The following is a 13,239-nucleotide window of genomic DNA, read 5'->3' as shown; positions in this document are numbered from 1 at the left end:
GCAGTGATGCATCATTTCTTCTTTACCCCATAAAAAACAAAAACTACTTCTGAAAAGAGCATGAATTCTGTATTTATCATCTATAAAGTTAGATTATTGGTGTGCATAATCAACCACAGTGTTTTTGTTGTCAAGTAATTATTAATATATGAAAAATTAAAATATATTGAATATTCCAGTTGAGAATATTACTTCTGCCACTGTCTGAATGAGAAGGGGGAAATGGTAGGGGTGGCCAATGATTGGCTAAGGGTGGCCATGGCCACCCCTGGCCCCCCATCTAGCTCCGCCCCTGGACCGTCTCTCCCACACTGCTTACAATTTGATCACTTTTGTATTTTATTGTTCTTTGTCACTGCTGAGCTGCTGCTAAAAAAAAAAAGTCCATTTCGGAAAGCTTTATAAACGAAATATTGTTTTACATACACTCTGTGTATGGAAAATGACTATGAAGTTTGTCTAAAGTCTGCTAAGTTTTTGCGCAGATTTACGACACGCCCCAGTTTTATGTAATTTAAATGTGAATTACTGATATGATTAAGCTTTTCAATGGTATTAAAGGTTTTAAATATAAATTCTTTAAGTGGTTAAAAACATAAATCTACCACAAACGTTTTTTGTGTTTCTTACGTGACAGATGTGAGAGGGTGCGGGGGGGGGGGGGGGGTTAGATAAGTTTCTGGAACCAATCAGAGGAGGGAGAAAACGGTGACGTGCGGTGACGCAAGGACCAGGGGGAGGGGGAGAGTTTAAAGCCTCTGTGCTCCAGTTCCTCCTTCCCAGACAGTGCTCCGTCAGGCCGGGTGGAGGAGGTGCCTCTGTGTTTCATAACCAGCCGGTGGTGGTGCGTCTCCCTCCTTCAAAATGGCAACTATCAGGGCTCTCAGGAAGCTGTGCCAGCACGTCCAGCACCAAGTCTGCAGCCTGCACACATCCACCTCCAGGTGAGCCGAGGTGTATCTTCCCGCAGCAACAACCGAGGGGACATTAAACACATCCCATCACTGCATACTAAGCTGCCGTCGGACATAGAAAATAAAAACTAGATTTGTGTCCTGGGCTCTTCTCCGTGGTGTCTTAGTGCGCCATGGATGAGAATCCCGGTTATTTTACTCATCGGTTTGCTACATTTGATTGAACTAAATGTCCTGTTTGTTACATTGTTGCATGAGTGAGCGCCTCTAGCGGTTCGCCGGTAGCATTGCAGCCTGCTGGCTGGCTGATGAAATCTGGCAGAGTGTTTGCAGTCTGGGGGTCTGAAGGAGGCCAGTTTCAGCTGGGGGTCGAGGTGCTGGCTATCCTACAAGAAAGATCAATGCAGATAAAGGAGAAACAAAGTTTAATCCTTATATTTTATAACTCAAATCTAAAATAAAACAGTGGACAAATTAGTCAAATATTTTGTTTCCTCTAATACATTTATTTATTTTGCTGTAGAAATGCATAAAGACATTAAAATGTCTTTAAATACAACTTTAAGGTAATTGATGAAAATAAAGCCATGTATGCATGCTTTGGTCTAGAGCTGTGAAATATTACCCTTTAAAAATATTCTAATGAAATGTTGTGGTAGGCCTGCTATTGTGATAATGATGATGGTGAGATGAAGGAAAAAAAAAAAAAAAAAAAATATATATATATATATATATATATATATATATATATATATATAGTTTTTTTTGACTTAGATTTTATTGTCATTTTGTTCACAAAATGTATAAAAAGAAATTTCATTCAGTACAGCTCTCAACACATTTCCATTTTTAAAGTGCAGCAGGTTTTTCTACTTAAATCTCTATTAGGCAACTGTATGGCTGTAACAGCATAGCAAAACAATGAAAGCCTGACGATTACAGAATATGCTTTTGGAAAAATATACAAACTTCAAATGGGCTTCATTAAGGTACCAGTAACGAAGTCTGATTTAAACCACTAAACACCCCACAATCATCAAATGTATCCATTAACCAATGAAAAATAACATTTCTGACAATTTTCGGGTGTTTTTAAAAATTGTTTTAATCCATCCTTAAGCCAATATATCAAAAGTTTTATTGTGAGCATATATATATATATTTTTTTTATGAAAATGATTTCATGAGACAAAAACCCACCCATATTTGGATCCTTTTTTTGCAAATTTAAAATAAAAAAAAAACTTTCTAATTTGCTATTTTAAATATGAACTTCAAAGGTTGTACTTTTAAAATTACAGTTCTTTGTTTTTGTGTTTTCAGATAAAAAAAAAAAATCATCCTCTTTAAGACAAAGGGAGCACACTATCACTCTATAGAAAGATTAAATATTTGAACAATGTTGTGCACTTTTTATTCCAAATTTACACTTTCTAAATGTGCTTTGTTTTTTATTGTTTTATGAAATATTCAACTTAAACTACTACTGCTACTAATTCTTTGTTTTTTTGTTTTTTTTCTCCCACACTGTTTGTATTTGATCATTGCTGCACTTTAAGTAATGGAAATATCATGAAAGCTATACAAAACGAAATTTCCTTTTGTATAGAAAGTGAAAATGAAAGTAGTCTTAGATACTATTTATAAAATGACCCATGCATGGTTGTAAATACATTGATGCATTTATGCATTCAGTTTTCATTAAACTCAGACACATTTTATAAAAAAATAATTTAGCCCTACAGCTGTGGCGTTTTCTTATTGTGATAGCGTGACAACAGTTCAGCATCGCATGTTAAGACGCGTCACGTTGTCTGCCATCAGTTATGTAACAACGATGGAAAACTTCGCATCCCGTGAGGAAATTTAGTGGAAGCGTGCTGTGTCTAGCCTGACTTTGCATTATCGGCATCTGATGTTACACAGAAGGTGGAAGAAACCAAATCCCATGGGTTCAGCACATGATCTGAATGATCACAAGATGGATAATGTCAAACCAGTGGTGTGCTAGGCACATGTTGCTCCTTAACATCCAGACTTTTCCAAATTAGTAAATGTGGGACCCAAGTGATCTTTTTTATATTAATCACTGAGTAGTGATGGCTTAAGGGTAGAGTTGCATAATATTTACTGGGTCAATTTTATTGGAATATCAGTATGTGCATTATTACAACCATGAATATAATATAATAGAAATGTCCTGAATTGCTGCACACTGGGGAAATTCATATGAACGATCATGAAAGTGAAAGGGAAGTGGAAGCACAAAGCTTTGTAGTTATTGCAAATCTAAAACATACGAAAATTATGTCTATAGTAGATAAAATGGAATACTAAGATAAAGGAAATGTGCAGCGAAGTAGAAAATAAAATAAACTTACTGAGTTTCTCAGGGCGGTGAACAGCTGTTAAAGGGGAGGATCTGTTATAAAGCTGTATGGAAGCAATGTTTGGTTGGGTATTATATTTCAGGAGTCATGCAATGAGATGCTTCTTTCCAATAATATAGTTGCCCAGCTGGAAAAACTTTCACTGTTCCACATGTAAACATCTGATGTAGACCCTACACATTTTAGAATACTAATGGAAAGTGATCATTGAGATGATGGAAAGAAGAACAGAGGAAAGAAGAATATAGGTTAATCCCTTCAAATGTCATCACTGCAATATTTTGTGCATATTTTTTCCTGAAAATGTGCTTCCCAGATAAGGAACTGGATTAGTAAAAATCAAGTAGAAATCCCAAAGCGGTTCCAAAAAATTAACTGATAAAGAAATTTTCATCTTTCATTTATAATTATATCTGAATAAATATTAAAGAAGCTGAGTTAAAATCTACTCTACCATTTGCTGTCCTGCAGTCTCTGCATTTTTCTCTCTTGGTTGTGATACTTTTTCTGGTGTTAATTGGTTTTGGCAGACCAACAGAGGTCGTTACATCACTGATGATGGCTCATTACTCTCTAGTTATTATCTATTATGTGTATTGTTATATAATATAGTTAGGAATTGCAGAACTGGGGCAAAGTAGTAGCGTACCAGTAGTTTTAATGATGTATGTGATATCTGGAATGGAATTAAGTCAGGGGGAGAGTTGTTGCATCTAATTTTGGAAGCTGGATCTGGTGCATCTCCAAGCTGCATGGCTGAGAGGCTCTACAGGGTTCAGGTGTTAAAAGTCTCAGTTAAATAAAGTCTGCGTCCAAAAAACAAGAAGTTGCTACTGATTAGGTTGTTTACAGCTTAGGTGAAGTGATGCACTCTGCTCAGTTTTCATCGTCTTATTCCTATTTATAGGAAAATAAATACTAATAATTTTTTTCCTGTCTTATTTTCTCTGTTAGGGCAGAGGCGGTGGTCATCTCAGGGAGGAAGCTGGCACGTCAGATCCGGGAAGAGACCCGGGCCGATGTGGAGCAGTGGGTCTTAGCCGGAAACAGGAGGCCCCACCTGAGCGTCATTCTAGTCGGAGACAACCCAGCCAGTCACTCCTACGTTCTCAACAAGACTCGGGCTGCAGCCGATGTCGGTAAGCAGGGAAATCCATTGCTCTTCAAAGCCAAATGGTGAATGATTGCAGTCGGCATCAAGCATATTTTGATGCAAAAGCTCTTCGTTGTATGTCAGTATAGTGAATCTTATTAACTCCACCAAGGAGGTTGTTTTAGGAGAATGGGCGTGTTTGTTTTCCCGTGTACACGATAACTTCAAAAGTTATGGACTGATTTCAATAAATTTTTTACCAGAGGTGCGCCTCATGCAAAAGAGCAATTCATTCAGACTTGGTAATGAGCCAGATCATTTGCAAGTTTTAGCTCTTGGTGGAAGTCACAATTTGTGGCAAAATGTGCTGCATGGTGGAGGTCTGCACCCTCTGAGTGCTTTTCTAGTTCATTATCTGCTCATTTTAGCCTGGGTGCCAGTCCGAACTTAGTCCCGCCCACAAGGTTTGAGTTCGGGGAAGTTCGGTCTGGCTCTGCTCCATAGTAGCGCGAGTATTAAAGCCCACTGTCAGGCGATCCAATCAAATTGTCAGGGCGGGCTTTATACGATGATGGACAGATGATCAAGAGTAACGTTATCAACCACGTGACCAATGCGCGCTTGGGTGACAACAATAATGGCTGCCGCTGGAGAGTTTGGGTGAGTAGATTCTGCTATTAGGTCTGTTCTAGAAGATATCGACAGCAAATTAATTTTAAAAGAGGAACAGAGAAACGCGATCAAGGCTCATCTTCTTATTCTAGGCTTGCAACTGCACGCTTTGATTTTTGTTGACTACAACTATGTGTGGCTTAAGATACGTCACGCACTCCGTTGCTCTTATTGGTTGTAGGTCTATCCAATTGAGTGCAGAGGCATTTTTTTTTCCTGGTTCGTTCAAAACACGCCCCATAATCACAGCTCTATGGAGCAGTATCAGACTCATATTCTGACTAGAATTGAGTCGGACTACGTCAGGCTATGCTCATTTGGTAAGTGTTTAAGAACTGCCATTTCCCTGGGGAATGATTACAATGTAACACAGATTTCCATTTCTTTAAACCACCCCTCAATAAGAGAGTAAAGATCATGCCAGTTATTAAGACTGGACTCCATCTTCAACAGGCTGACGGTAATTATTTATATCCACAGAGAGTTGTAAATTAAATGCTGTGATATGAGTCTGCGTCGCACTAAGAGGATTAACTGTATTATAAATAAATTCAGCTCAGAGTATAGCATGGACCTGTAAGGCCTGTAGAGACTTTTCTTGCGTCGGACATGGTGGAACCAGTGGGGAATGTTAAACATGAATCCTTCAATACTCTCCTTTACCTAACTTGTTGGTCTTTGTTCTCTCATTTTACTCCCACAGGAATTTCAAGTGAGACAATTCTCAAACACTCAGAGATCAGCGAGGAGGAGTTACTGGACTTAATCTATAAACTCAACACAGACCCTCAAGTAGACGGCCTGCTAGTCCAGCTACCTCTGCCTGGTATGCCATATAAGGGGCATGATGGGAGGAGTCTCATGAGTCTGATAAGTTTTCCTATTGGCAAAAATGATAAGATATATCTAACACGTCCCTGTTTTAACTCAGAGCACATTGACGAGCGCGCGGTCTGCAACGCGGTGGCTCCAAACAAAGATGTAGACGGCTTCCATGTTGTAAACGTTGGCCGCATGTGCCTGGATCAGTCCACCATGCTTCCCGCAACGCCCTGGGGAGTCTGGGAAATTATCAAACGCACAGGTAGAACTGGCCTCTTATGCCGAACACTGTGTAAGAATACTACTTTAGTCAATTTAAAACAATATTTAACTTTTACAACTTGTGTCTTTCAGGTATTCCTACCTTTGGGAAGAATGTTGTTGTTGCTGGACGCTCCAAGAACGTCGGTATGCCCATTGCCATGTTACTGCACACAGACGGCCGTCATGAGAGGCCTGGGGGTGAGTTGTAATATATATATATATATATATATATTTTTATTCTTCTGCTTTGTGTACTAAAAGTCTCAATGAGATACAGTGAGGTTTTAAAATGAAGCATTTCTTTACAAATCAGAGTTATGCATACCTTGTAGGATGAGTTTCATATCCTCTTGTTTTCTGGTCTGCAATAGGTGATGCAACAGTCACTATTTCACACCGTTACACTCCAAAGGAACAGCTTTGCCAGCACACCAGATTAGCAGACATTGTTGTGGCTGCTGCAGGTTTGTCACTGATTGCTTTTCATCTGTAATCTTCCCGTTATCTTGATTTTGAATGTCTTATCTTAACTAACTGTTCTCCACATGGCTGTTAGGGATTCCCAACCTGATCACAGCTGACATGATCAAAGAGGGAGCTGCTGTGATCGATGTCGGAATAAACAGAGTCCATGACCCTGTCACTGGGAAGAGCAGACTGGTTGGAGATGTGGATTTTGAAGGTAACTGAGAAAACTTTTTTTTTGGCACTGATTCAATGTTGCCTTCATCTTGTTAACTTCCTATTTCTACCCTCTGTCAGGTGTAAAAAAGAAGGCTGGATTCATCACCCCGGTTCCCGGAGGAGTCGGGCCGATGACTGTTGCCATGCTCATGAAGAACACTGTCAAAGCTGCCAGAAGTGTCCTGCAGCTCCATCAGGAGAGGGTCTGTGTGGCTGTTGCATCCTAAAAGGGCCTCACAGTAAAACCGAGCAACAGCAACATTCCTTCCAGCAACACCCGCTTGTTTTCTTACTTGGAGCAGCGCAGTGAGCTCCACTTTGCACACAGAGTGGAAAGATGATCACTTGGAGGCTCTTCCTCCTGAGCATCAAGTTCGGCCGTTTTTAGCCTGTTACACTAACTCATGCAGAGGCATGTGCTTTGTAACAGTATTTATCATTTGCAATGTACGTCTTTGGTGGTTTTAAAGAGAGATTGTTTCTATTTATTGCTACAGAGACAATATTTTACACATAAATGCAGACTTGTGGCAGTCTATGACTCTTGGCAGGAGTGTGTTAAGGGCTATAAGGAGCAAGATTGTTTTTTGAAATACAAGCTTTAAAGATCCACTAATGCCTTGCAAAAAAACTATGAAATAAATATTGCAATTTTCTTGCATTGTTGCTTCTTGCATTGTTGCTTCTTGCATTGTTGCTTCTTGTGCATAAACATTTCTATATTGGAGTACCTATATTAGACTGTAAAAAGGACTTGAAATGCTGGACATAGCATATTTAAATGGGTAGATGGGCAAACCAACCTTTACAGGGCCTAGCAAAAGCATTCATTTCAAAGAATCAGAAAATCATTAGGATTTTCATGATACGCAAACGATAAATGTTCAACATTAAAGTGGCAGAAATGATGCACAATTTTAAAATATGAGGTGTGGCGTACTGAGCCCCATAGTTTATCTCTGATTCCCTGCATGACCTCAAGTACTGCTAGTTCCCTTCAGAAGAAGTAAACGGACTCCAAATGTGTCTCATTAGATCTCTGTATCTATAAAACTGATCTGTAAAGGCATCCGGGATTTGTTCAGAACATGCATAAATAATGGCATCATGAAGACCAAGGAACACAAGTTTGAGAAGTTCAAAGTGGTGTTTGAAGTATTGCCCTTAGAAAACTTCAACGAACCATCTTGAATGCATCACCTGATAGTGGAGAGAAAATGGCTAAGTATCGGGTGAATCAAGGAGCAAACAAGTGGCTCAAGGTAACTGTGAAGGGGATGAGAAGATTCACGTTCCTTAAGGAGACGCCTCCACAACTCTGGCCTTTTATGTCAGTGTGGCAGGAAGAAATCCTAAAGAAGCTCCATTTGAAATTTGTCACAAGCAATGTAGGAGACAGAGAAAAGGTCAATGGTCGAAAAGGACTAAACCTTCATGGTGATGAATAGAGACGTCCTTCATTAACCTATACAACTGTTTTCTGTGCCATATTTTTATGACTAAATGTATTTGCTTCATTAGTTATATTACTACAATGAAAGGTAATTTGTATAAATCGAGTAAGTTAAATTTAACATTATGTGGAAAAGCAAACACAGTGAAAATGGACATAGACCCTCTAAACTGTTGTACTGTAAACTTACCTATGTGTGTACCAGGGGCAATACTAAGAAGTTACAATACCATTATCCAACACTTTGCTTGCAATGCTGGTAAACCCCATATTAGCATTAATCAGCTCTGCCAACCAGGAAAAAAAAGGGGCTTAGCCCTGCCTGATACAGAATATTACAGTATTTCTTTTGAAACGTCCAAACTGGCATTGGGCAGGGGAAATCAACCTGAATTGGGTTTTAATAGAATGACAGCTTCCCTCACCATTCAGACCAATAGATATTTTATAACAGTCAAATAAAGGGAATAAAACAAAAAAATCATGTCTTGAAACTTTCTAAAATCGTATGGCTGGAGGTACATAAATAATACAAGCTTGTTACATATGTGCAAAAATACGACCCCTTGTGGCATAACCCACAAATTAAAATCAATAAACAGACTTTACTGGGCACAGTGGCTAAGAAAATATATTAGAACTGTAGATGATCTACTGGAGGGAGACATTTTATGTCATATGGAAAAAAATGAGTGTTCCTCATCTGTCCCATCTAGTAGAAAAATTTCAGATAGATTTTGAGTCAGTGGGTCACCTGACCTGGAACCCATTGAAGAAAAATACATTTTAATTTAAATAAAAATCCTAGAAAATATAAAATTACTTAAAATGAAACAAAGATGGGTGCGTCCTCTTTCCCTTGTAGAACAACTTCAGACAGATTTTGAGTCAATGGGTCACATTACCTGGAACCTACTGAAGAAAAACAATACATTTGAATGGAGAAAATGTTTAAAAATATGAAAATGACTTATAATTAAATTAAAATGTGTGTGCCTCGTTTATGTAATCTAATAGCACGATTAGATTACATACAACTGCGGAGCTTGAATATCCAATATTCAACTGCAAACTTCAAGCCCTCCAGCCTTCAGCCAGCGTCCCCGCGGCGGAACTAGGAACCTTTCTTTTGTGGAGGCGCGGAATTTAGAGACGAACAAACTTCCGGCCAGCGCTTCCTGCAGCGAAGCCGCTATTACTGTAAACAACTTGTGTTTTCGCGATGAATCGCAGCAGATCGTTAGATAAAGTGACCAGGGAGAAAAAAACAGAGAAAAAGAAACGCAGACGGTCTTCTTCCTCCTCCTCTTCCTCCTCCTCTTCCTCCTCCTCCAGCAGGAGCAGGTCGTCTAAGAAAGCTTCTCATAAGAAGAAAAAGAAGACAGGTTGGAGCTGGCTTGTTCATTGAAAATTTTTATATATATATATATATATATATATATATATATATATATATATATATATATATATATATATATATATATATAAAATCGAGTCTCAAGCTTCCTAAGTATATGTTTCTCCTCAGATGGCGAAGAGCAACGAAAGAGGCGGAGGACGCGCTCCTCATCTTCATCATCCAGCACATCTTCATCTTCCTCCTCCTCGAGTGATGAGAAGAGAAAAAAGAAGAAGAGCAAAGCAAGAAAGAAAAAATTGAAGAAGCAGAAGGCAAAGTTAAAGAAACAGAAGAAAAAGGAGAAAAAGAAGCTAAAGAAGGAGAAGAAACAGGAGGCAGAGGCATTGCAGAGTCCTGCAGTCAAACCTTCATCATACCTGGAGCTGATGCAGAATAGAGAGGAGGAGGAGGAAGAGGTGGAGCTCGGACCAGGTGAGACATTCAAGAGACATCGATGAAATATCTGTGATATGTTCTATGAAATACTAAAAGAAGTCAAAAAAAAAAAAAATTTAAACGACAGGAGCAGACTGAGCAATACTGGATGGAAAACCTTTGAAAAGCATGAAGGGCAGTCTAAAAACTGATAGAGAACATTTACTAATCTCTGCATTCCTGTAGTGATAGTCTTTAGACAGATGAGTCTAAAACTGAATTCTAAATCCCTTTATTGTCCCACAATGGGGAAATTCACCCTCTGCATTTAACCCATCCCCTTAGGGAGCAGTGGGCTGCAATTGTGCGGCACCCAGGAGCAATGAGGGGTCTTGCTCAGGGAACCCAGAGCGGAGGCTGTGGGGATCGAACCGCATACTTGCAACCTTCTCAGAGCACAACCACCCTGCTCTATACAATAGGCCAGCACTGTTGTTATTTTTATTGGATACCAGAACAGCATGATTGGCGTTAATATGATTCTTCATTCCAACCAGCATTAGAAGCATCAGAGTGGAATAGTTATGGTTTTAAGGTGCATTGATTCAGCATTATGTTTGCATATTTACAGTTTGCAATATAAGGGATGAAAAAAAGAATACATTAATTGATAAAGAAATAAAAAAAATGAATTAAAACACAAATTCATAAATACATTGTGACATTTATTCTTAATTATGTTAGTTTTGGTCCTCCATTTCAGCTGGACCAGAGGTCTCATTAAAAAGCTTGCATACTCACAAAATGCAGCTTAAGACTTGTCTAAGTCAACTTCCACCCAAAGCTTTTGATTTATATATATATATATATATATATATAAACAAATTGTTGTCTTCTCATATGAAACTTTAATCGTACATTGACTTTATCAGTACCAAAAGTGTGATATATCTAATTGAACTGCGGAGTCTACCTGACACGTGAATGAAACTAGGTTTCTAAGCAGCTTAAATGCAAAATAAAAAAATCTGCACACATTTACATTTTTCTTTGTTGATCAACGTCATTGTATTCATGTAGCAAGGTGTGAAGAATTACCATCCATTGCTATAAACATTTAAATACTGACCCACCTGTGCATAGTGGATGATTTAACTATGCTGGAGACTTTGGAAATTTGACAATTTGGAGGGAACACATTTTTTAGGGGTTACCAATGTTCCCCAACCCAGGACGATAACCTGATCATTATAAATAAAAATAAATATTAATGAAACCTTCTGAGATTTATGACTACCAAGCATCTTTATCTGACTTTCCACCTCTCACATAAACACTTCAGTTTTTTTGATCAGATGGTTAATTTAAATACACAACATCCATGTGGTGCTTTCCGTCAACCATTTATGGTTGAATGTGGGCAGAAGATGAAATGTTAGCAGAACATAAAATGCTTGTTTTCCGGCCTGCATAGATCAGGATTAGTATTTATTTATTTTGGCTTGCTCCATTTTTGGGTGTTTGCTGTGTATACACTATTGGTATGGATCCTACAGTGTTTTATGAATGAGACCTCTGACTGGTCCACCATGAATCAGAGCGGGATTGAGATACATGCTAAAATGGAAAGTTGGGGCCAAATGAAGACGCATAAAACTGCTTTACATGCTGGAAACCTAGCAAATATCTTAAGCCTAAAGAGAGGAGTGGGTCAACTTTGCCCACTCTCATATTACTAACTATACATGAAGCATCTCACTGATGTCATTATGCAGACAGAGAGGGTGGGACTTGTTGGGGGGTTGTGTGCTCTGACCTTTTTCACACATAATACCCATTTTTGTTTATGTTTTGCTAAATAAAATGTTTTGTTCTCCAGTCATGACTGATGAGCAGAAGGCCCGGCTCGCCACAAAGAGACCTCTAACTAAGGAGGAGTACGAGGCCAGGCAAAGTGTGATCCGCAGGGTGGTGGATCCTGAAACTGGAAGAACCAGGTCTGACACAGAGAGATGTTTAACTGCAGCTTAACAACCATGAAATGAAACTCTCCAGTCTTTTGATGTTTGACCTTCTTCCTTCCAGGTTGATGAGAGGAGAAGGAGAGATCATCGAGGAGATAGTGACCAGAGAAAGACACAAAGAGATCAACAAGGTGAGCAGAACATCATTGAGCTGATGTGGAGAGGGTATTGGTGCTGTCAGGTGGATGATAAACATTTCTGTTTTATCCATTAGCAAGCTACAATGGGAGACGGGAATGCCTTCCAGAGGAAACTGGGAATGAACAGATAGAAGATATATAAGCTGCTTCTGTGAATTTTTAAATCATTTGGATTTATTTTAATATGTTGTGAAGATGTTTACATTTGTTTGGACTGTTGACATATGTTTCTTTATCTCACATCACCTTGAAGACAACTGGTATTATAAAACACAATAAATCTGATTTAAATATTCTATTTATGTCTCTTACTTTACACCCATACGGCATCAATTTGTCCTTTTTTAAATGTATACTTATCTTTCTATTCTGTGTGTTTGAGGTTTTGAGATTTTTTGTGTTTAGGGTTTCTAAGTTTTCCACTTTGGATTTATTTTTTATTTTCAACCCTCAGGCCCTGTAATTATCCTAATGTCTTTGAAGGCAACTAAACTCTGACATATGAATAAATCAGGTAGATATGGGTCCTAACCAGTCTGATTATTGTTCTCATATTATAGGTTTGAAACAGAATTAACAACAGAAACTAAGAGGATCTTTTTTAAAGATGTCCATACTTGAGTTCCTGTTTTTTTGGTTAACAGATTATTTGATTCCCTCAAAATAGCTTCCAACTTAAAGGTTTTTCAGCACCATTACTGGTCAGAATGCACCAGAGGGAATTTATTTAAAGTATGATATTTAAAGCCAGAAACTGAACAAATATCTTGTCAAAACAGTATTAAGTATGAAACATGGAGGTGGCAGCATCATGCTTGTGCTCTGCATACACTTGAGTGACAAGAAAGTACCTCAAAATTCTTCCATTCTAAACAAGATGTGAATCCTGGAACAATGATTCCAACAAATTGTAATTTTTTGTTTTTATTTTGAGAATAGAGGAGCCCAATGCTGGTTATTTTTTGTCTGTTATCCTGAACATGACAAGTGAAAGGATTAAAAACAGCAG

At 38.5% G+C, this 13,239-nt stretch overlaps 2 protein-coding genes across 2 annotated transcripts; both read left to right on the top strand.

Annotated features, from left to right (window-relative positions):
• Positions 1-756: 756 nt before the first annotated feature.
• Positions 757-7,495, top strand: mthfd2 (methylenetetrahydrofolate dehydrogenase (NADP+ dependent) 2, methenyltetrahydrofolate cyclohydrolase). Its single transcript, XM_015378734.1, has 8 exons — positions 757-944; positions 4,259-4,443; positions 5,773-5,895; positions 6,001-6,153; positions 6,246-6,353; positions 6,527-6,619; positions 6,712-6,837; positions 6,918-7,495. The coding sequence occupies exons 1-8, from the start codon at positions 865-867 to the stop codon at positions 7,064-7,066; spliced, it is 1,017 nt and encodes a 338-aa protein (XP_015234220.1). The 5' UTR covers positions 757-864; the 3' UTR covers positions 7,067-7,495.
• Positions 7,496-9,441: 1,946 nt separating this feature from the next.
• Positions 9,442-12,743, top strand: arl6ip4 (ADP ribosylation factor like GTPase 6 interacting protein 4). The gene is made up of 5 exons (XM_015378772.1): positions 9,442-9,677; positions 9,821-10,123; positions 11,946-12,063; positions 12,152-12,221; positions 12,305-12,743. Exons 1-5 carry the CDS (start codon positions 9,515-9,517, stop codon positions 12,359-12,361), a joined length of 711 nt encoding a protein of 236 aa, XP_015234258.1. The 5' UTR covers positions 9,442-9,514; the 3' UTR covers positions 12,362-12,743.
• The last annotated feature ends 496 nt before the right edge of the window (positions 12,744-13,239 follow it).

This window comes from Cyprinodon variegatus, unplaced genomic scaffold (genome assembly GCF_000732505.1).
Source record: "Cyprinodon variegatus isolate N-32 unplaced genomic scaffold, C_variegatus-1.0 Scaffold178, whole genome shotgun sequence".
Classification (NCBI taxonomy): domain Eukaryota; kingdom Metazoa; phylum Chordata; class Actinopteri; order Cyprinodontiformes; family Cyprinodontidae; genus Cyprinodon; species Cyprinodon variegatus.
The sequence above is the reverse complement of the archived record's forward strand: the minus strand, read 5'-3'. Positions and strand labels throughout refer to the sequence as shown.